Below are 22077 nucleotides of genomic sequence, written 5' to 3' on the forward strand. Positions count from 1 at the left end.
GACCTGGGTTTGGAGGTTAATGAGCAGAGACTTTCTGGACCAAAGGAGTGTAATTTTGAAAGACAAGTTCTGAATGGGAAGCAATTGGATTAGAGAATTTATTTATTTATTTATTTATTGGATTCGTATGCCGTCCGTCTCCGTAGACTCAGAGCGGCTAACAACAATAAAAAAGACAGTGATAAAAGACAGCATGTAACAATCCAATACTAAAACAACTAAAAACCCTTGTTATAAAACCAAACATACATACAAACATACCATGTATAAATTGTATAGGCCTAGGGGGAAAGAATATCTCAGTTCCCCCATGCCTGACGGCAAAGGTGGGTTTTAAGAAGCTTACGAAAGGCGAGGAGGGTGGGGGCAAGTCTAATCTCTGGGGGGAGTTGGTTCCAGAGGGTCGGGGCCACCACAGAGAAGGCTCCTCCCCTGGGTCCCACCAAACAACATTGTTTAGTTGATGGGACCCGGAGAAGGCCAACTCTGTGGGACCTAACTGGTCGCTGGGATTCGTGCAGCAGAAGGCGGTCCCTGAGATAGTCTGGTCCGGTGCCATGAAGGGCTTTATAGGTCATCGAGTTGTCGAAGCGTGGAACTCATTACCGGACTCAGTAGAGTCAACCTGTAACCCCCAACATTTCTCCCTTAGACTATCCACGATTGACCTCTCCAGGTTCCTAAGAGGTCAGTAAGGGGCGTACATAAGTGCACTGGTGTGCCTTTCGTCCCTTGTCCAATTGTCTCTCCTTTATCTCATATCTCATATATCTTTTCTTCCTTCATATATCTTCTCCTCTATTTTTATATCTTCTCTTATATATAATACTGCATGTCTATTCTCTTCAATATGTATTGTGTATTGGACAAAATAAATAAATAAATTAAATAAATAAATAAATAAATATGTTCAAGGGTTAAATAAGGTTCAGGGGGGAAGTGTTTTCAATAGGAAAACGAACACAAGAACAAGAGGGCACAATCTGAGGTTAGTTGGGGGAAAGATCAGAAGCAACGTGAGTAAATGTTATTTGACTGAGAGTAGTAGATCCTTGGAACAAACTTCCAGCAGACGTGGTTGATAAATCCACAGGAACTGAATTTAAACATGCCTGGGATAAACACAGATCCATCCTAAGATAAAATACAGAAAATAGTATAAGGGCAGACTAGATGGACCAGGAGGTCTTTTTCTGCCGTCAATCTTCTATGTTTCTATGTTTCTCTCTCTTTTTATTTTCATATTCAATTCACACTAATTATTGCTGGTACAATTTTGACACTTTATTTTCTGGATCTGCTTTAATCAATCTGGGAAATACGCCCTCCATAATTCACACTAATTATTGCTGTGTAACCCGGTTCAATTTTGACACTCCCCCCTTCCCCCGGATTGCATTCACTGCTTTGATCAGTCTGCAAGGCTAGAAAAACAAATTCTTGTAGGCATTTGATCTCATTACTGTCAATTGTGATTTTTGACAGCTCCCTTCCTTGGAGTGGCTGTGAGCTGGGCTCGTTTGATGTTCAGGAAGAGTTGAAAATTCTCACTTTTCTTCTTTAATCTTTTTGATCAGATGTAGCAGGTTGGTTTCTGATATATTGGTTGTTTGGGAGAAGAATTGTGTTGTCAGTCACCCTAGAGGTCATCTCAACTCACGAGGACAATTGAGCCCAGAGATTACGTCGATTAAGTGAGAAATTTTGTGAGTTCTGCCCCGTTTTACGATTTTTTTTCTTGCCACGTTTGTTAAGTGAATCATTGCTGTTGTTAAATTACCCTGTTTCCCTGAAAATACGACGTACCCCGAAAGTAAGGCACGTCAGAGGTTTTGCAGAATTTGCTAATATAAGGCACCCCCCGAAAATAAGGTGTAGTCAAGTTCACATACGGTACGGTGGAAAAACATACGGTACCATTCACAGCTGTTCATAGTGGTACCGTAATAATGTGGCGTCCCCTGCTGGCCCCTTCCATCGCTTTGTACCGTCCAGTACAGCAGAGACAGTCTGCTGCTGTCTCACCGCCATTACAGTCTCCACTACAGTGCATAGACTGTAGCTCCTCTGGTGGCCGGAAGCTGCAATAGCGGGAGTATACTGTTGTACCATATAAGTGCCGTCGTTTGTGTGTGTGGGTGCCATACTGACAGGTACCGTATCCTAATCAATGTACCGTATGGTACACTTTCTTTGGGGTTCTCAGCTTTCCTGCCTGTGAATTTGTCTTATTTGAGAAATATAAGGCACCCCCCGAAAATAAGACGTAGCACAACTTTTGGAGCAAAAATTAATATAAGACAGTGTCTTATTTTCGGGGAAACACGGTAGTAACATGATTGTTAAATGAATCTGGCATCCCGATGGATGTTGCTTGAAAGAAAGTTGCAAAATACAGTCCCATCACCCCAGGATACCGCTTCAGTCATAAATGTGTCAGTTGTTAAGCAATATTACTTTCTAACTACAGTAGTACCTCTTGATACGAGCTGCTCCACATGCAAGTATTCCAAGATACGAGCCACGAGGGGAGAGAAATTTCTTTTCGAGACCCGAACTCAAATTCGGGATACGAGCCGAGCGTCCACTAGGTGGCGCAAGAATCCTTGCTTCTGGTTATCTCGGAGGGGAAAAACAAAGTCTAAAGCCATTTGTTCCAGATACGAGTTGTTCGACATACAAGCTCCCTTCTGGAACGAATTAAACTCGTACCTAGAGGTACTACTGTATTGCACCATTCAGTTGGATGATAAACAGCAGTAGCAATAGCACTTAGATTGATATACCACTTTGTAATGCGTTAGTCCTCTCTAAGCGTCAGCCTATTGCCCCCAACAATCTGGGTCCTCATTTTACCCACCTCGGAAGGATGGAAGTCAACCTTGAGCTGATGAGACTCGAACTGCCGCCAGTCGGCAGTCAGAAGAGTTAGCCTGCAATACTGCATGTGCCATCACGGCTGAGAGGAGACACCGAGTTTTAGTGCTGCCTTGGCCACAAGGACAGCTGGATGGCCTCGGGCTAATCGCTCTCTCTCATTCCTAAGAAGAAGGCAAGGGCCAAACCACTTCTTGAAAAATCTTGCCAAGTTGTGGCCCTATCTGGACCGGGAGTCACTGCTCACAGTCACTCATGCCCTCATCACCTCGAGGTTTGACTACTGTAATGCTCTCTACATGGGGCTACCTTTGAAGAGTGTTTGGAAACTTCAGATCGTGCAGAATGCAGCTGCGAGAACAATCATGGGCTTCCCTAAATATGCCCATGTCACACCAACACTCCCCAGCCTGCATTGGTTGCCGATAAGTTTCCGGTCACAATTCAAAGTGTTGGTTATGACCTATAAAGCCCTTCATGGCATCAGACCAGAATATCTCCGGGACCGCCTTTTGCCGCACGAATCCCAGCGACCAGTTAGGTTCCACAGAGAGGACCTTCTCTGGGTCCCGTCAACTAAATAATGTCGTCTGGCGGGACCCAGGGGAAGAGCCTTCTCTGTGGCGGCCCTGACCCTCTGGAATCAGCTCCCCCCAGAGATTAGGATTGTCCCCACCCTCCTCGCCTTTTGTAAACTTCCTAAAACCCACCTTTGCCGTCAGGCATGGGGGAATTGAGACATCTCCCCCTAGGCCTATATAATTTATGCATGGTATGTTTGTGTGTATGTCTGCTTTTTAAATAAGGGGCTTTTAGAGACTTTTTAATATTAGATTTGTGATACATTGTTCGTATTATTGTTGTGAGCCGCCCCGAGTCTGCGGAGAGGGGCGGCATACAAATCTAATAATTTTTTTTTAAAAAAAGAACATTTTATTTATTTATTTATTTATTTATTTATTTATTTATTTATTTATTTATATTATTTATATTGTTTTTATTGTTTTTATTGTATTATTTGTTGTATTGATTGCTTGATTGCTTGATTGCTTGATTGCTTGATTGATTAGATTTATATGCCACCCCTCTCCCAGGACTTGGGGTGGCTTGCAGCATATAAAAACAATGCAACATCATAATCCAATTAATTTAAAACCAGTTGATCTAAAACCCCAATAGTATTAAAATTCAGTCACTGCCATTCACGCAGCAAACAGTTCTTTAATAAAAGAACTGAGAATTGAGATGCCAGCAGTGAGCAGAGAGTTAGCCTGAAATACTGATTCTAACTACTGCACCACCACGGCTCTTCCTGCTAACATGGTGTGATCATTAGAACAACCCTTGGGGTTCCCTTTGTTTTGACAAACAAGGTAGTGGTGGTGGGAAGCTCCGCCCACCCGCCCAGGACACTTCCGCGCATGCAGCATGCAGAAGCGTCACGCAGGCATGCGTGTGCAAACCGGTAGTAACAGGTTTTAGCGCCCACTACTGGCCTGCAAGAAAACAACCAAGGTCAGAGTGCGCCAAGGGCCCCTCATTTCAACCCTGAGCTGCAAATATTCTCCCTTCTTGCGCCAACTGTTCTTGGCACTTCCTTGGTCAGGAATTCTTTCCCTTGCTGGTTTTTGTTGATGCCTTCACGAGCAGTAGAATGGTGCTGGAATCCTTTTGATTTTCACAAATGTGTTCCTGATGGCGGCCTTTCCTGCAAGCGTCTTTTAGCTGCTTGGAGCTGTTGGTGCTAGCAGAATTTATTGTCTTTTTTTTTTTTTTTTGGAAGACAAAGAAAATTCTCTCTGGAAAGCAAAGATGTCTCTTTGGACATCTGCATTCTATCTCTTTTCTTCCTCTCATTTGCCTTCTGCTTTTAGCTGCTTTCCTTTCTCTCTCCTTAACTATTTTGGTGATTTCATCTTGAAAGCTATTTGTGCTTTTGCTCTGGTTTCTTGCATGGTAGGTGTTCGACCACCGTTTCTGGGATGGCCAGTGGAATTTATTTATTTATTTATTTTTTATTTTATTTTATTTTATTTTATTTTATTTTTTTATTTTATTTTATTTTATTTTATTTTATTTATTTTATTTTTTATTTTATTTTATTTTATTTTTTTATTTTATTTTATTTTATTTTATTTTATTTTTTTATTTTATTTTATTTTATTTATTTTATTTTATTTTATTTTATTTTTTTGTCAAACAATCTCACACTACTTACCAGAGCTTACAAAACTTTTGCCAGACCCATCCTTGAATACAGCTCATCTGTTTGGAACCCATATCGCATCTCAGACATTAACACCCTTGAAAATGTCCAAAGATACTTCACCAGAAGAGCCCTTCACTCCTCCACTCGAAATAGAATACCCTATGAGACTAGACTTTCAATCCTGGGCCTAGAAAGTTTAGAACTAAGACGCCTTAAACAAGATCTAAGTACAGTGATCCCTCGATTTTCGCGGTCTCGATTATCGCGAAACGCTATACCACGGTTTTTCAAAAAATATTAATTAAAAAATACTCCATGGTTTTTTTGCTATACCACGGTTTTTCCCACCCGATGACATCACTCTCTTCCTTCCTTTCTCATCTTTCTTTCTCTCTCTCTTTCTCTATCTTGCTTCTTCCTCTCTCACACTCTCTTCCTCCCTCTCTCATCTCTTTCTTTCCTTCTCTCTCTTTCTCTATCTCTCCCCCTCTTGCTCTCGAGCGGCGGGCGGCGGGCGGGTGGGCGAGCGGCGGGCGGGCGGGCAGCAGCGAGGAGCCGAAGATCGGGGTTTCCCCTTTGCGTGGGCGGCGGGGAAGACCCAGGGAAGGTTTCTTCGGCCGCCCAGCAGCTGATCTGCTCGGCAGCGCGGCAGCAGCGAGGAGCCGAAGATCGGGGTTTCCCCTTTGCGTGGGCGGCGGGGAAGGAGGGCGCAGCTCCGGCCGCTCGCCTGGTAGCGGCGAGGGTGCCGGACGCGCTGGGGGGGGCGGGGGCAGCCGACATTCAAAGCAATCTTTGTCGGCTTCCGCACTTTCATCGCTCCCCGGCTCCACCATCTGCGCATGCGCGGCCATGGAAAAAGGGTGCGCATGCGCAGATGGTGTTTTTACTTCCGCACCACTATACTGCGGAAAATCGATTATCGCGGGAGGTCTTGGAACGTAACCCCCGCGATAATCGAGAGATCACTGTATTTCCCATAAGATAATATGCTGCAACGTCCTGCCTATCGGCGACTACTTCAGCTTCAACCACAACACAAGAGCACACAACAGATTTAAACTTAATATTAACCGCTCCAAACTTGACTGTAAAAAATATGACTTCAGTAACCGAGTTGTTGAAGCATGGAACTCATTACCGGACTCCATAGTGTCATCCCCAAATCCCCAACACTTTACCCTTAGATTATCTACGGTTGACCTATCCAGATTCCTAAGAGGTCAGTAAGGGGCGAGTACAAGTGCACTAGAGTGCCTTCCGTCCCCTGTCCTATTGCTCTCCTATATCTCCTATACCTTTCTTCTATTCCTATATCTCTTCTTCTATTCTTTCATTGATATGTTCTATTACTATATCTTCTTTTCTATTATTTCTTATATTATTTTACTATGAATATCTCTATAACCTTCACCATGTATTTTACTATGTGTATATAGATATACTGTATACCCACTAAAACCCTCATTGTGTATTGGACAAAGTAAATAATTTTTTTTTAAAAAGTGGAACGGTTTGCCTTCAGAACTTGTGAATGCTCCAACACTGGAAGTTTTAAAAAAGAGATTGGACAGCCATTTGTCTGAAATTGTACAGAGTCTCTTCCTTGAAGCAGAGTAGTTGGACTAGATAGAAGACCTCCAAGGTCCCTTCCATCTCTATTCTGATTTATTGATGCAATTGGATCTGTTTGTCTTCTACAGGTGTGGACTATTCTATGAAAACCGTGAGCTTGGATGGCAACCAGGTGGTGCTGCAACTCTGGGACACCGCCGGGCAAGAAAGGTAATCCAAGACCTTCTTATCAGCCGCCTGAGATCTTGGTCCAAAGACGGGCTACAAGAATGGTGGAAGGTCTTAAGCATAAAACGTATCAGGAAAGACTTCATGAACTCAATCTGTATAGTCTGGAGGACAGAAGGAAAAGTGGGGACATGATCGAAACATTTAAATTTAAATAAGGTCCAGGAGGGAAGTGTTTTTAATAGGAAAGTGGACACAAGAACAAGGGGGCACAATCTGAAGTTAGTTGGGGGAAAGATCAAAAGCAACGTGAGAAAATATTATTTTATTGAAAGAGTAGTAGATCCTTGGAACAAACTTCCAGCAGACGTGGTTGGTAAATCCACAGTCACTGAATTTAAACATGCCTGGGATAAACCTATATCCATTGTAAGATAAAATACAGGAAATAGTATAAGGGCAGACTAGATGGACCATGAGGTCTTTTTCGGCCGTCAGTCTTCTATGTTTCTATGTTTGGTAGGAAATTGATGTAGTTTCAGCCCAATTCCTGTAGAAGGTGTGCCCTGTCCTCAAGGAAACCACTGCCATGTAAAATCACCAAATAATCCATTAGCTTCTCTCACCTGTTTTGACCCGTCTGTGGAGACGGTTGACTGGGGTGTGGCTGGTGAACATGTTACAACTATTACAGGTGACGGCTGAGCACCGGGGGTGGTGGTGTGGTGTTCTGCCGGGCTCTCTGGTAGGAGCCTCCCGAAAATTCAAGGGTACAAATTTCAGACACACACACACACACACAGACGTTTGAAAATTCAAAACAATGTTCTTTATCCCAAAATTCAAAATAAACTAAGCACTTTTTTTTGTATTGCAAAGAGCACTCGTCCCAAAACAACCGGGTAGTCTACAATTTCCCTTAGGCAGTCATTAAGTACTTAGCTAGCAGCTGTGAAGAAACTTCACACCCCTTCTTCTTCCAACGAAGTGAGACACACACACACACACGTTGCTCTGCTTTGGTTTCAAAGGCATGAAAAATCAACAAAGTCCAGAAAACAGCAACACACCAGTTTCCGGTCACAATTCAAAGTGTTGGTTATGACCTATAAAGCCCTTCATGGCATCGGGCCAGGTTATCTCCGGGACCGCCTTCTGCCACACGAATCCCAGCGACCGCTTAGGTCCCACAGAGTTGGCCTTCTCCGGGTCCCGTCGACAAAACAATGTCAATTGGCGGGACCCAGGGGAAAAGCCTTCTCTGTGGCGGCCCCGGCCCTCTGGAACCAGCTCCCCCCCGAGATCAAAATTGTCCCCACCCTCCTTGCCTTTCGCAAGCTCTTTAAAACCCACCTCTGTCGTCAGGCATGGGGGAACTGAGATATCCTTTCCCGCTAGGCCTATACAATTTATACATGATATGTTTGTGTGTGTGCTTGTTTGGTTTTTAATAAGGGCTTTTTTTAAGTTATTTTAAATATTAGATTTGTTATATGCTGTTTTTATTATTGTTGTTAGCTGCCCTGAGTCTACGCAGATGGGCGGCATACAAATGTAATAAATAGATAGATAGATAGATAGATAGATAGATAGACAGACAGACAGACAGACAGACAGACAGACAGACAGACAGACAGACAGACAAATACATTTTGCGGTATCCTTCCACTGCCACATCCACCAAGCCACCCACCCACAGAACCTGTAGTTTAAAAAAAATTGGTTTTCACCGCTGTCCCAGATGCTTGATCTGTTCCACAAAGGGCCTGATTTCCAAAGTCAAGGGAATAATTGTCCGTCCCCCCCTGCTTCTGCTGTTTGGTGGGTCAGATGAGAACAAAGCTGTAGACTCTACCAAGAGTTGTCCTTGGCATGCTTTTCATCCAACGCAACACAAGTGTGTTATATTTTTCTATTAACGTTACCCACTTTAACTGATGTGCACTATTAAAAGTAGACTTTAAAGCAGTGGTTCTCAACCTGGGGGTCGGAACCCCTTTGGGGGTCGAATGACCATTTCACAGGAGTCGCCTAAGACTGGCCGAAACCAACCAAGAGGGACACGGATCCAGTCGACAGGTGGCGGAACTCTCAGCTCCAATGGCCTTGTCCACTTCATCAGGTGTCACCAAGTCAAACTCCCCCCAGACAGATGGACAAAGACGTTTAGCCCCAGTCACCTCGACTGACTCGTTGTCAGTCGACTCTGTTTATCTTCATAGAAATGGCTTGTTCATATTATGATGGGAAAAAAAGTTGTGATTTGTTATGCATCCCTTATTTTACTGTAAGGCCCTGGTTCTCAACCTGGGGGTCGGAACCCCGTTGAGGTGTCAAATGACCGTTTCACAGGGGTCGACTAAGACTGTGGGAAAAGACAAATTTTCCATGGTGTTAGGAACTAAAGCTTCTATTCTGGAACATATTTTTTACAATCCGACCAATCAGGCGTTTACAGTGGGGGTGTCCCTCTGACCTTCCTGCCAATCAGCTTCAAGCTCTGTTGGGAGAATTGGCGCTGGACTTATGGCTGGGGTCACCACAACACAAGGAACTGTATTAAGGGGTCGCGGCATTAGAAAGATTGAAGAAGCACTGTTTTATTAAATTGAATTGAGGTTGGACCGAGCAAGGGATGATGGCTCCTTTGTGTTCCCATTCTGTAAAATCACTGCCTTCCAGGTATCGCAGCATCACAAAGCAATTCTTCCGGAAAGCCGACGGGGTTGTTGTGATGTATGATGTAACGGCATACGACACTTTTGTGTCTGTGAAGCAGTGGTTGGTGAGCGTGGAGGTAAGTCTGATTTGATTTAAATTCTCCAGCATTTTTTTCCCCACCCCAAGTGGTACTCAGTTCCTCTTAGACTATGGATTGATTGATCACACCACTTTATATATCACATATTCACCCAATCTATCTGCTACATTCAAACCAAATCTCCACCCCTAACACTATATATAAGGAAGAAATGGCAGTTGCAAACATTCCATATTTACAACAGCACGAAGCTTGAAACTTCAGCCTGATGATGGTGAATGTGATTTCACCATAGGTAGTTCTCAACTTACGACCACAGTTGAGCCCAAAATTTCGGCTGCTAAGTGAAACATTTTGTTATGCAGCTGCGAGAGCAATTTATGATTATTATTATAATTTAAGTGGAAGTGATGTGCCGGTGCCTGGAGGCTGTTGGGGCCTGCATGGGTGTCAACAGACTCAAACTCAACCCTGATAAGATGGAGTGGCTGTGGGTTTTGCCTCCTAGGGACAATTCCATCTGTCCTTCCATCACCCGGGAGGGGAATCATTGACCCCCCTCAGAGAGGGTTCACAACTTGGGTGTCCTCCTCCATCCACAGCTCACATTAGAGAAACATCTTTCAGCTGTGGCAAGGGGAGCGTTTGCCCAGATTCGCCTGGTGCACCAGTTGCGGCCCTATTTGGACCGGGAGTGGCTGCTCACAGTCACTCATGCCCTCATCACCTCGAGGCTTGACTACTGTAATGCTCTCTACATGGGGCTACCTTTGAAAAGTGTTTGGAAACTTCAGATCGTGCAGAATGCAGCTGCGAGAGCAATCATGGGCTTCCCTAAATATGCCCATGTTACTCCAACACTCCGCAGTCTGCATTGGTTGCTGATCAGTTTCCGGTCACAATTCAAAGTGTTGGTTATGACCTATAAAGCCCTTCATGGCACCAGACCAGAATATCTCCGGGACCGCCTTCTGACACACGAATCCCAGCGACCAATCAGGTCCCACAGAGTGGGCCTTCTCTGGGTACCATCGACTAAACAATGTCGTCTGGCGGGACCCAGGGGAAGAGCCTTCTCTGTGGCAGCCCCGACCCTCTGGAATCAGCTCCCTCCAGAGATTAGAACTGCCTCTACCCTCCTTGCCTTTCGTAAACTCCTTAAAACCCACCTCTGTCATCAAGCGTGGGGAAACTGAGACATCTCCCCTTGCCTATGTAGTTTTAGTGCATGATATGACTATATGTATGCTTTTTATATTGGGGTTCTTTGCTGTTAGATTTTTAAATGTACAAGTGTTATTTTAGATTTTGAATTATTAGATTTGTCAATGTATATTGTTTTTGTCACTGCTGTGAGCCGCCCCGAGTCTGCGGAGAGGGGCGGCATACAAATCTAATTAATAATAATAATAATAATAATAATAATAATAATAATAATAATAATAGAATGTTACCCTGCATTATGACCTGATGTTTAAAGAAAAAAAAACAATAAAGGAAACTTTTTTTAAAAAATGATGATGGTGTTTCAGGGTAGAGATGGGTTGTAAATATTTTTGCTAACCGTTCTCACCTGCATGGAAGCGTCCAGGGCGGGTGGGCAGAGCCCGGGCTACCAATTCTAAGAACTGGTCCGAACCAGGAGCAAATGATTCAGGGCTCATTGGTAGCCTAATAAATGTTTCCGCTTATCAGTTTCCTTCACATATTCCTGCCAGAGAATTCGCTTTCTGGATAAACATATCTCCATCCTAAGATAGAATACAGGAAATAGTATAAGGGCAGACTAGATGGACCATGAGGTCTTTTTCTGCCGTCGGTCTTCTATGTTTCTATGTTTCTAATTGCGTTTCCTTCTTTTCCTAGGAGGCAGCCGGGGAGAACGTTCCCCTCCTTTTGCTCGGCAACAAAATCGATAAGGAAAAAGAACGGGCGGTTCCGAAGAGATCGGGCGAACGCCTGGCCAAGGTACAGTCAGAAGAGAGGATAAATCTAGGCATGGAATAAAAAAACAGGGGTACCTCTACCTACGAACTTAATTCGTTCCGTGACCAGGTTCTTAAGTAGAAAAGTTTGTAAGAAGAAGCAATTTTTCCCATAGGAATCAATGTAAAAGCACATAATTTGTGCGATTGGGGAAACCACAGGGAGGGTGGAGGCCCTGTTTCCTCCCAGGAGATTCCTAGACAGGCCCCACGGAGGCTTCTCACTGCCTTTTCCGGCCCTGTTTCCTCCCAGGAGATTCCCAGAGAGGCCCCACGGAGGCTTCTCGCCACCTTTTCCGGCCCTGTTTCCTCCCAGGAGATTCCTAGACAGGCCCCACGGAGGCTTCTCACTGCCTTTTTCGGCCCTGTTTCCTCCCAGGAGATTCCCAGAGAGGCCCCACGGAGGCTTCTCACCACCTTTTCTGGCCCTGTTTCCTCCCAGGAGATTCCTAGACAGGCCCCACGGAGGCTTCTCACTGCCTTTTCCGGCCCTGTTTCCTCCCAGGAGATTCCCAGAGAGGCCCCACGGAGGCTTCTCGCCACCTTTTCCGGCCCTGTTTCCTCCCAGGAGATTCCTTGAGTGGCCCCACGGAGGCTTCTCACTGCCTTTTCCGGCCCTGTTTCCTCCCAGGAGATTCCCAGAGAGGCCCCACGGAGGCTTCTCGCCACCTTTTCCGGCCCTGTTTCCTCCCAGGAGATTCCTTGAGTGGCCCCACGGAGGCTTCTCCCCGCCTTTTCCAGCCCTGTTTCCTCCCAGGAGATTCCTAGAGAGATTCCACGGAGACTTCTCGCCGCCTTTTCCGGCCCTCTTTCCTCCCAGGAGATTCCTAGAGAGGCCTCACAGAGGCTTCTGCCTGCCTTTCCCAGCCCTGTTTCCTCCCAGGAGATTCCTAGAGAAGCCCCGCGGAGGCTTCTCCCTGCCTTTTCCGGTTACAGTTTCGGAGGCTCGGGTTTGTAAGTGGAAAATGGTTCTTGAACAGAAGCAAAAAAATCTTGAACACCCGGTTCTAGTCTAGAAAAGTTCGTAAGTAGAGGCGTTCTTAGGCAGAGGTGCCACTGTATTCCGTTAGCCTGTAGCCCCAGAAACCACTTCTTAAAGAGAATTTATTCAGTGAATCTCTTCCCTCTTTCATTGAGGTTAGGAATAGCCTTAGAAATCTGGAACCCCACTGTTTCCGTGATTGTCATAAGTAAATGTGCTTATTCTGCTACATCTTGGGTTTCCCGGTAGGAGGAAGAAATATCCCTTGATTCAATCACTTGTTTCAACAAAAGCCTCGGGAGCTGTTTCATTATCTACCCAAAGTCTCTAACTCAAAACGATGGCTCAGCGATGGGGGGGTTGAAGATGATTTTAACCCCTTGTGTTGTTTTGTTCTCTCCTTTTCCAGGGCCTGCTTTTGTCTTGGAGGCGGGGGGGGGGTGCCTGTCAAGCCGAAGCCATCGTTTTGAGTTAAGAAACTCAAACAGAAAAGTACTGTGGGAATTGGGGAGGGGGTGTTTGCATGAGGGGGAAAGATACTAGCCACAAAAACCTCTTTTCAGAGATTCAAGGTCGCTTTTTTGCTCAGCACCAGCCGGAAGTACAGGGGTGGGTGAGAGAACCCAAGTGGTCCTTGAGATGTATTGTCGTTTGGCGGGGCTCAGGGGAAGAGCCTTCTCTGTGGTGGCCCTGGCCCTCTGGAACCAACTCCCCCCGGAGATCAGAATTGCCCCCACCCTCCTCGCCTTTCGTAAGCTGCTTAAAACCCACCTCTGCCGTTAGGCATGGGGGAACTGAGATATTCTTTCCCCCCTAGGCCTTTACAATTTATGCATGGTATGTTTGTTTGTATGTATGTTTGGTTTTACAAATAAGGGTTTTTTTAACTGTTTTAGTATTGGATTTACATGCTGTTTTGTACTACTGTTGTTAGCCGCCCCGAGTCTATGGATAAATAAATAAATAAATAAATAAATAAATAAATAAATAAATAAATAGATAGATAAATAAACAAAATAAATAAATAAATAAATACATACATAAATACATAAATAAATTCTCACATTGCTTTTGATCTTTCCCCCAACTAACTTCAGATTGTGTCCCCTTGTTCTTGTGTTCACTTTCCTATTAAAAACACTTCCCTCCTGAACCTTATTTAACCCTTTAACATATTTAAATGTTTCTATCATGTCCCCCCTTTTCCTTCTGTCCTCCAGACTATACAGATTGAGTTCATGAAGTCTTTCCTGATACGTTTTATGCTTAAGACCTTCCACCATTCTTGTAGCCCGTCTTTGGACCCGTTCAATTTTATCAATATCTGTTTGTAGGTGAGGTCTCCAGAACTGAACACAGTATTCCAAATGTGATCTCACCAGCGCTCTATACAGCGGGGTCACAATCTCCCTCTTCCTGCTTGTTACACCTCTAGCTATGCAGCCAAGCATTCTACTCGTTTTCCCTACCGCCTGAGTTTTTATCGATTTTTGCAAGTTGAATAGGAATTATGTGCCATCTGAAAAACATCTTATGCCAGTTCTCTTGATAAGTTGTCGGTTGTCCTTCCCCCACGCTTTGAAAGAGAAGACGAGCAACACAACCGAGAGCAATTCCCAGAAGTTCTTTCAAAGAGATCAGATCAGCGTTTCACCTTCAGGAAAGCACCCTCCCTATCACCTCCTTGGCTGGGTGAATGATAATCATGTTTTATTAACATTGTTTTGTTCTCTCTTCTCCCGCTTCTTTTATCTGAGATGAGCAACTCCTTCCTTTTGATCCCTTCCTTCTGAGCACAGATTATCCTTCGGTTGCCAGTATCGCCATCCTGGGAGTCTTCTTACATTATAACCGTTCAATCTGTATTTGCTTTGACTTATCGGGAATCCAAGGTCGTTTCCCACACACCGAGCATTAGCGTGCAAACCAGGATGGCCTGTGAATTTTTATTTTTCATTGAAAAGGTTTAAAAATAAACAAAAAACCTTCCATTATAACCACATCCTTATTTTCTCCTTCTGGTTTATCCTTTTTTACATGCTTCTCATGACTCCACTGTCCTTTTATCAGGCTGATATATAATTATCTATCTATCTATCTATCTATCTATCTATCTATCTATCTATCTATCTATCTATCTATCTATCTATCTATCTACCTATCCATCTCTATCCATCTCTATCTATCTATCTCTATCTATCTATCCATCTCTATCCATCTCTATATCTATCTATCTATCTATCTATCTACCTACCTACCTAATCTATCTACCTACCTACCTACTTACCTACCTAATCTATCTATCTATCTATCTATCTATCTATCTATCTATCTATCTATCCATCTCTATCCATCTCTATCCATCTCTATCTATCTATCTATCTATCTATCTATCTATCTATCTATCTATCTATCCATCTCTATCCATCTCTATCTATCTATCTATCTATCTCTACCTACCTACCTACCTACCTACCTACCTACCTACCTACTTACCTACCTAATCTATCTATCTATCTATCTATCTATCTATCTATCTATCTATCTATCTATCTATCTATCTATCTATCTATCTATCTATCTTTCTATCTAATCTATCTATCTATCTATCTATCTATCTATCTATCTATCTATCTATCTCTATCCATATCTCTCTCTCTCTCTCTCTCTCTCTCTATCTCTCTCTCTATATATATATCTATATTCATATCTCTCTCTCTCTCTCTGTATGCATGTGTATCAGGCTGTCCTGTATATATAAAACTATACAGTACATATGTATCTTTATTGTTTTTATTGTGATGCATTGCTTTGAGGCTGGTCTGAAGCTGTAGAGTTTTCTGTTTTTTCATATGTTGTGAGCCGCCCCTTCGGAGAGGGGTGGCATAATAATAATAATAATAATAATAATAATAATAATAATAATAATTTATTAGATTTGTATGCCGCCCCTCTCCGAAGACATAGAAATCCAATTAATAAATAATAAATAAAATAAGTCCAAAGTATCTCTCAAGCTCTTAATAGAATAACAGAGTTGGAAGGGACCTTGGAGGTCTTCTAGTCCAACCCCCTGCGAAAGCAGGAAACCCTATCCATCGTTTCTTTTCTTACCTTCTAGTGGTTTGGAAAATAAGACCCTCTAGAATAGAGTAGAGTAGAATAGCAGAGTTGAGGTCTTCTGGTCCAGCCCCCAGCTCAAGCAGGAGAACCTCTATCCAGACAAGTGGAGACCTCACCTACAAAAAGAGATTGACAAAATTGAACGGGTCCAATGACGGTCTACAAGAATGGTGGAAGGTCTTAAGCATAAAACGTATCAGGAAAGACTTAATTGAACTCCATCTGTATAGTCTGGAGGACAGAAGGAAAAGGGGGGACAGGATCGAAACATTTAAATATGTCAAAGGGTTAAATAAGGTCCAGGAGGGAAGTGTTTTTAATAGGAAAGTGAACACAAGAACAAGGGGACACAATCTGAAGTTAGTTGGGGGAAAGATCAGAAGCAACATGAGAAAATATTATATTTTACTGAAAGAGTAGTAGATCCTTGGAACAAACTTCCAGCAGACGTAGTTGGTAAATCCACAGTAACTGAATTTAAACATGTCTGCGATAAACATCTATCCATCCTAAGATAAAAATACAGAAAATAGTATAAGGGCAGACTAGATGTACCATGAGGTCTTTTTCTGCCATCAGTCTTCTATGTTTCTATGTCCAATCTCTTCTTAAAAATCTCCAATGATGGAGTGCCCACAACAAGCAGTTCCACCGATTAATTTTTTTGTCAGTTACTTATAGTGAAAGCCACATTTATTCTCTAGGCAGAACGCTACTTCAGGTGTTCTCGCGCAAAGGAAGGGAAGCGGGACTTGAAAAAGAGGGTTCTGTAACCCCTCTAATTGCCTTGTCAGTCTAGTTCTACCCTACGGAGTTGTTAAACCGTTCGCTGGCTGCATCTTCCGTGTTTCAATTTTAGGCCCCTTTTGTTCTGTCTTGCTTGTAGGTTCCTGTGTCTTTGAAGAAACAAGCTACTATTTGTTGTGGTTAGCTCTGGCCCAGCTCCTGCCCCAAGGAATGTGGAGGTGGAGGTGGGGGAGACATCCACATGCCACAGGCCTGTTTTGCTCCCAGTAGAATCTGCTGACAAAGCCTCCTCTGACCAAGGAAGCGTGAGTGACAGGGAAGAGGGGAGTTTGGCAGACAGCCCAGGAGGAGATCAATCATCTGTATCATCCCTAGATTCTGAACAAGAATTAATGACACATCCACGCATGCGTAGAGTGATGCATAGGAGACAACTGAAGGATTATTACAAGAGAAAATGAGGCCACCTGTGGTTGGGTGGGGCTGCTGTAATTAGTGCTACAGATAAAAGCGCAGCCTGGTGTTTGAGCCTCATGGCAGTTTATCTGATTCATTGTTTCGTCAAGACCATGGTTTTTGTGCTGTTCAAGATTGTGTATGGACTGTCTGGACTTTGGGATTTGGACTCAATTTCCCAGTTATTGGGTGAGCAATTGGACTGCAATTAACCTGTGCCTTGTGTGTACCAGAAAATCCCTTTGACATTTTAAAAAGGGAGCTGTTTCTGTTTTTCTGTTGATAAAAACTTTTGGGTTTTCCTTTTATCGTGTGGTGTGTGTCTTCCTGGACTAATTACCCTGTAATTACGGGAGGTTGAAACACGCCGGCAGAACACTATTAAGAATGTTTTCATTTTAGACAATCTTTTTTCTTATTTCCCCCTCTGCTTTGTTTTAGGAATACAGTGTAATTTTTTACGAATGCAGTGCTTTGACGGGGGAGAACACCGAAGCATCTATATGGCACTTGGCCAGGTAAGGGAAAGAGCCAGAAAGTGATAGGATAGTGTTGCGAAGCTTTTTTGGTTCACGTGCCAAAGGGGCAGGGGCATAAGGGGGTTTGCGCATGTGCAAGCCATGGCCATAATTCAATGTGCCCCCCGTGTATTTGCGCATGACCTCCCTCGCCCCCTCTTGGCATGCAGTGGTATGCCCTTTTTTGCTTTCCCCAGGGTTCAGACCTTTCTGGGAGCCTATGGAAGGCTGAAAACAGCTTTCCCTGTCCCAGAGGCCAGAAATGGCCCATTTCAATTTGGGAAATAGGCTATTTTTGGCCTCCGGAGACCTCTGGGGGATGGGGAAGGCCATTTTCACCCTCCCCAGGCTCCTAGAAAGACTCTGGAGCTTGGGGAGAGCAAAAAATGGGCCTTCTCCACTCCCTCTAAGAGGCTGAAAACAGCCTGTTTTCTGACTCCCAATAGGCCCAGACAGCCTGAAAAATCAGCTAGCCGTCCCAGACCTGAGCTCACGTGTCCACTGATATGGCTCAGCCTGACACTTTTGGCACACATGCCATAGGTTCATCATCATTGTGATAGGACAATCCCCCCCACTGTGTCATCATTTCTCTGCCTGCCTTCCTTTCTCTCTTTCCATTTGTCTGTCTGTCTGTCTGTCTGTCTGTCTATCATCAATCAATCATCAATCTATCATCTCTCTCCTCTGACCTATCTCTACCTATCCATCCTATATAACCTATACTTATCTCTCTCTTTCTCTACCTCTCTCCATCTCTATCTATCCAGCTATCTAGCTATCTAATCTCCTATTCTCTCTCTCCTCTCTCTCTCTCCTATACTCTCTTTTTCTCGCTCTTGTATTCTTTCTCTCTATTCCCTTTCTCTCTCTCTCCCTCCTATTCGTTCTCTCTTTCTCTCTATCTACTATTATCTACCTGCCTACCTACCTACATCTATCTATCTATCTATCTATCTATCTATCTATCTATCTATCTATCTATCTATCTATCTATCTACCTACCTACCTACCTACCTACCTACCTACCTACCCACCCACAACAACACAAGAGCACACAACAGATTCAAACTTAATATTAACCGCTCCAAACTTGACTGTAAAAAATATGACTTCAGTAACCGAGTTGTCGAAGCGTGGAACTCATTACCGGACTCCGTAGTGTCATCCCCAAACCCCCAACACTTTACCCTTAGATTATCCATGGTTGACCTATCCAGATTCCTAAGAGGTCACTAAGGGGCGAGTACAAGTGCAGTAGAGAGCCTTCCGTCCCATGTCCTATTGCTCTCCTATATCTCCTATACCTTTCTTCTATTCCTATATCTCTTCTTCTATTCTTTCATTGATATGTTCTATTCCTATATCTTCTTTTCTATTATTCCTTAGATATATTTTACTATGAGTATCTCCTCTGTAACCTTCATCATGTATTTTACTATGTGTATATAGATATATACCCACTAAAACCCTCATTGTGTATTGGACAAAATAAATAAATAGATTAAAAGATAGATTTTTAAGCACCGGAGCCCTGCAGAAGACATAGCCTCCCGTCCCCTGTCCTATTGTCTCTCCTATATCTCATATATCGTATCTACTATTCTTCTATTCTATTCTCATATCACTCTCATAATATCCTTCTATTCTCTAATTGATATATTCTCTTCCTAAATTTTCACTTCTATTTGTTCTCTAATATATTTTACTCGAGTATAACCTCTATAGCCTTCATTGTGTATTATTGTGCATTGGACTATCTAACTACCTAACTAACTATTCTTTCTTAGATATATATTTACTATGAGTATCTCCTCTATAACCTTCATCATGTATTTTACTATGTGTATATAGATATACAGTATACCCACTAAAACCCTCATTGTGTATTGGACAAAATAAATAAATAAAAATAAATAAGTAAAAAAACCCACAATTCCCCTCTATCTGCTTTTGTCTCCCATAGGATTTTAAAAGAGCAGGAAGACAACGTGAAAGAAAAAACTATTCAGCTGCAGCAACAGCCTAAAAAAACAGCTTGCTGTTCCAGGCGATAAACCACGCGTAGAACTGCCTTTAATAAATAAACACACAATCATTTTCATCTCCCCTACACTACAGAGTCCTGGATTATATTGTCAGGCATTGTTTACAGCTTTTTACAGGGCCACGAGACATTTTTTTTTTGCCTCTAGTTCGAATGAAATTTTTAGAATGGATTAGAATAGAATAGAATAGAGTTTTTATTGGCCAAGTGTGATTGGACACACAAGGAATTTGTCTTGGTGCATATGCTCTCAGCGTACATAAAATAAAATATACATTTGTCAAGAATCACGTGGTACAACACTTAATGATTGTCATAGGGGTCAAGTAAGCAATGAAGAAGAAATATCAATAAAAATCTTAGGATATAAGCAACAAGTTACAGTCATACAGTCAACATGGGAGGAAATGGGTGAAAGGAATGATGAGAAAAACTAGTAGAAGTGCAGATTTAGTAGAAAGTCTGACAGTGTTGAGGGAATTATTTGTTTAGTAGAGTGATGGAAGGGAACTTGGAGATCTTCTAGTCCAGCCCACCTGCTCAAGACAGGAGACCTTATTCCATTCTGGATAAATGACTGTCCAGTCTCCTCTTTAAAATCTGCAGTGAGGGAGCACCTACAACTCCTGGAGGCAAGCTGTTCCGCTGGCTAATTGCTCTGCCTGTCAAGCAATTTCTCCTTCCTTGTAGGTTGCTTCTCTCCTTGATTAATTTCCACCTATTGCTTGTTGTCCTGTCCTCAGGTTTCATTTCATTTATTTGATTTGCTTTTGAGAATAGGTTTACCTGCATCTTCTTGGCGGCAGTGCCTGAAATATTGGAACACCGCTATCATGTTATTTGCAGACAGTAACAATGAAAGAGCTTGCAAGCCCCTAAGACCTGGGAACATAGTTAGCACCTGGTTAGGGCTAGAAAGAAACTTATTTGGAGCAAGTACAGCAACGAAAAAAACCCTGCAAAGACTTAGGGCTTGGAAAATATTCTTTTCAGAGAGAAACATAGAAGACTGACGGCAGAAAAAGACCTCATGGTCCATCTAGTCTGCCCTTATACTATTTTTTGTATTTTGTCTTAGGATGGATCTATGTTTATCCCAGGCATGTTTAAATTCAGTGACTGTGGATTTACCAACCACCTCTGCTGGAAGTTTGTTCCAAGCATCTACTACTCTTTCAGTAAAATAATATTTTCTCATGTTGCTTTTGATCTTTCCCCCAACTAACCTCAGATTGTGCCCCCTTGTTCTTGTGTTCACTTTCCTATTAAAAACACTTCCCTCCTGGACCTTATTTAACCCTTTGACATATTTAAATGTTTCGATCATGTCCCCCCTTTTCCTTCTGTCCTCCAGACTATACAGATTGAGTTCATGAAGTCTTTCCTGATACGTTTTGTGCTTGAGACCTTCCACCATTCTTGTAGCATGTCTTTGGACCCGTTCAATTTTGTCAATATCAGACATTTAGTCATTCTTCCCACACAGGGCAAGAATCCGCTAAATCTGGGCTCTCCAACCCTGGCAACTTTAAGACTTCTGGACTTCAACTCGCAGAATTCTGGGAGCTAAAGTCCACAAGTCTTAAAGTTGCCAATGTTGGTGACCCCTGCACTAAATTATATGACAGACAAGCCCGCTGGCCATCCAGCAAGCTGAGTTTTTGGTCTTCTAAGATTCCAGTATTTCTCTTCTCCCAAATCTCTGAACCAATTCTTCTTGCCTCGCTCACCATTTCAACTGGGAATCTATCTACCTGTTTACATATGCAGCAGCTTGTACCTATAACTTAATGACTTGGACGAGGAGGATAGATGGGGAACTTATCAAATTTGCAGATGACGCCAACCTGGCAGGAATAGCCAACACTCCAAAGATAGGCACAATATACAGAAGGATCTTGAGAAACGTGAACAATGGGCGCTATCTAGCAAAATAAAATTCAATGGTGAAAAAAGTAAGGTTCTACATTTAGGCAAGAGAAACAAAATGCACAGGTACAGTATATGTGGCACATTACTCAACAGTAGCAACCTTGAGAGGGATCTTGGAGTCCTAGTGGACAACCATTTAATTAGGAGCCAGTAATGTGCAGCAGCTGCCAAAAAAGACAACACAATTTTAGGCTGTATTGACAGAGGAATAGAATCAAATTCACGTGAAGTGTTTGTTTGTTTGTTTGTTTATTCTTTTTTCCAATATACAATACATATGGAAGAGAATAGACATTAAGTAATATATATAAAGATAGAAAGTAAAAAAGAAGAGAAGTAGATGGGAGGGAGAGAATATATATGATATAAGAGATAAGGAGAGAATATATAAGTATATATGATATATATAAATAATAGATAGATAGATAGATAGATAGATAGATAGATAGATAGATAGATAAGGAGAGAATATATATGATATATGAGATAAGGAAAGACAATTGGACAGGGGATGATAGGCACATCAGTGCACTTATATACGCCCCTTACTGGCCTCTTAGGAACCTGGAAAGGTCAATCGTGGAGAGTCTAAGGGAGAAATGTTAATACCACTTTATAAGGTCTTGATAAGCCCACACCTGGAATACTGCATTCAGTTTTGGTCACCAGTATGCAAAAGGGATGTTGACTCTAGAACAAG

The 22077-nt window shown here is 42.8% G+C and overlaps 1 protein-coding gene across 8 annotated transcripts in view; it reads left to right on the forward strand.

Moving 5' to 3' along the window:
- CRACR2A (calcium release activated channel regulator 2A) overlaps nt 1-19513 on the forward strand; it is a 78418-nt gene extending 58905 nt beyond the window's left edge. For 7 of the 8 annotated variants that reach the window (XM_070755210.1, XM_070755215.1, XM_070755211.1 and 4 more), the window contains 5 exons: nt 6787-6868; nt 9509-9623; nt 11454-11555; nt 17322-17398; nt 19365-19513. In XM_070755210.1, the coding sequence (XP_070611311.1) occupies nt 6787-6868; nt 9509-9623; nt 11454-11555; nt 17322-17398; nt 19365-19455 (467 nt within the window). In that variant the 3' untranslated portion in view covers nt 19456-19513. The remainder of the gene's footprint in view (nt 1-6786; nt 6869-9508; nt 9624-11453; nt 11556-17321; nt 17399-19364) is intronic. The other variant, XM_070755217.1, reaches the window with a different exon arrangement.
- Nucleotides 19514-22077: the final 2564 nt, after the last annotated feature.

Source organism: Erythrolamprus reginae, chromosome 6 (genome assembly GCF_031021105.1).
Source record: "Erythrolamprus reginae isolate rEryReg1 chromosome 6, rEryReg1.hap1, whole genome shotgun sequence".
In the NCBI taxonomy this organism is placed as follows: Eukaryota; Metazoa; Chordata; class Lepidosauria; order Squamata; family Dipsadidae; genus Erythrolamprus; species Erythrolamprus reginae.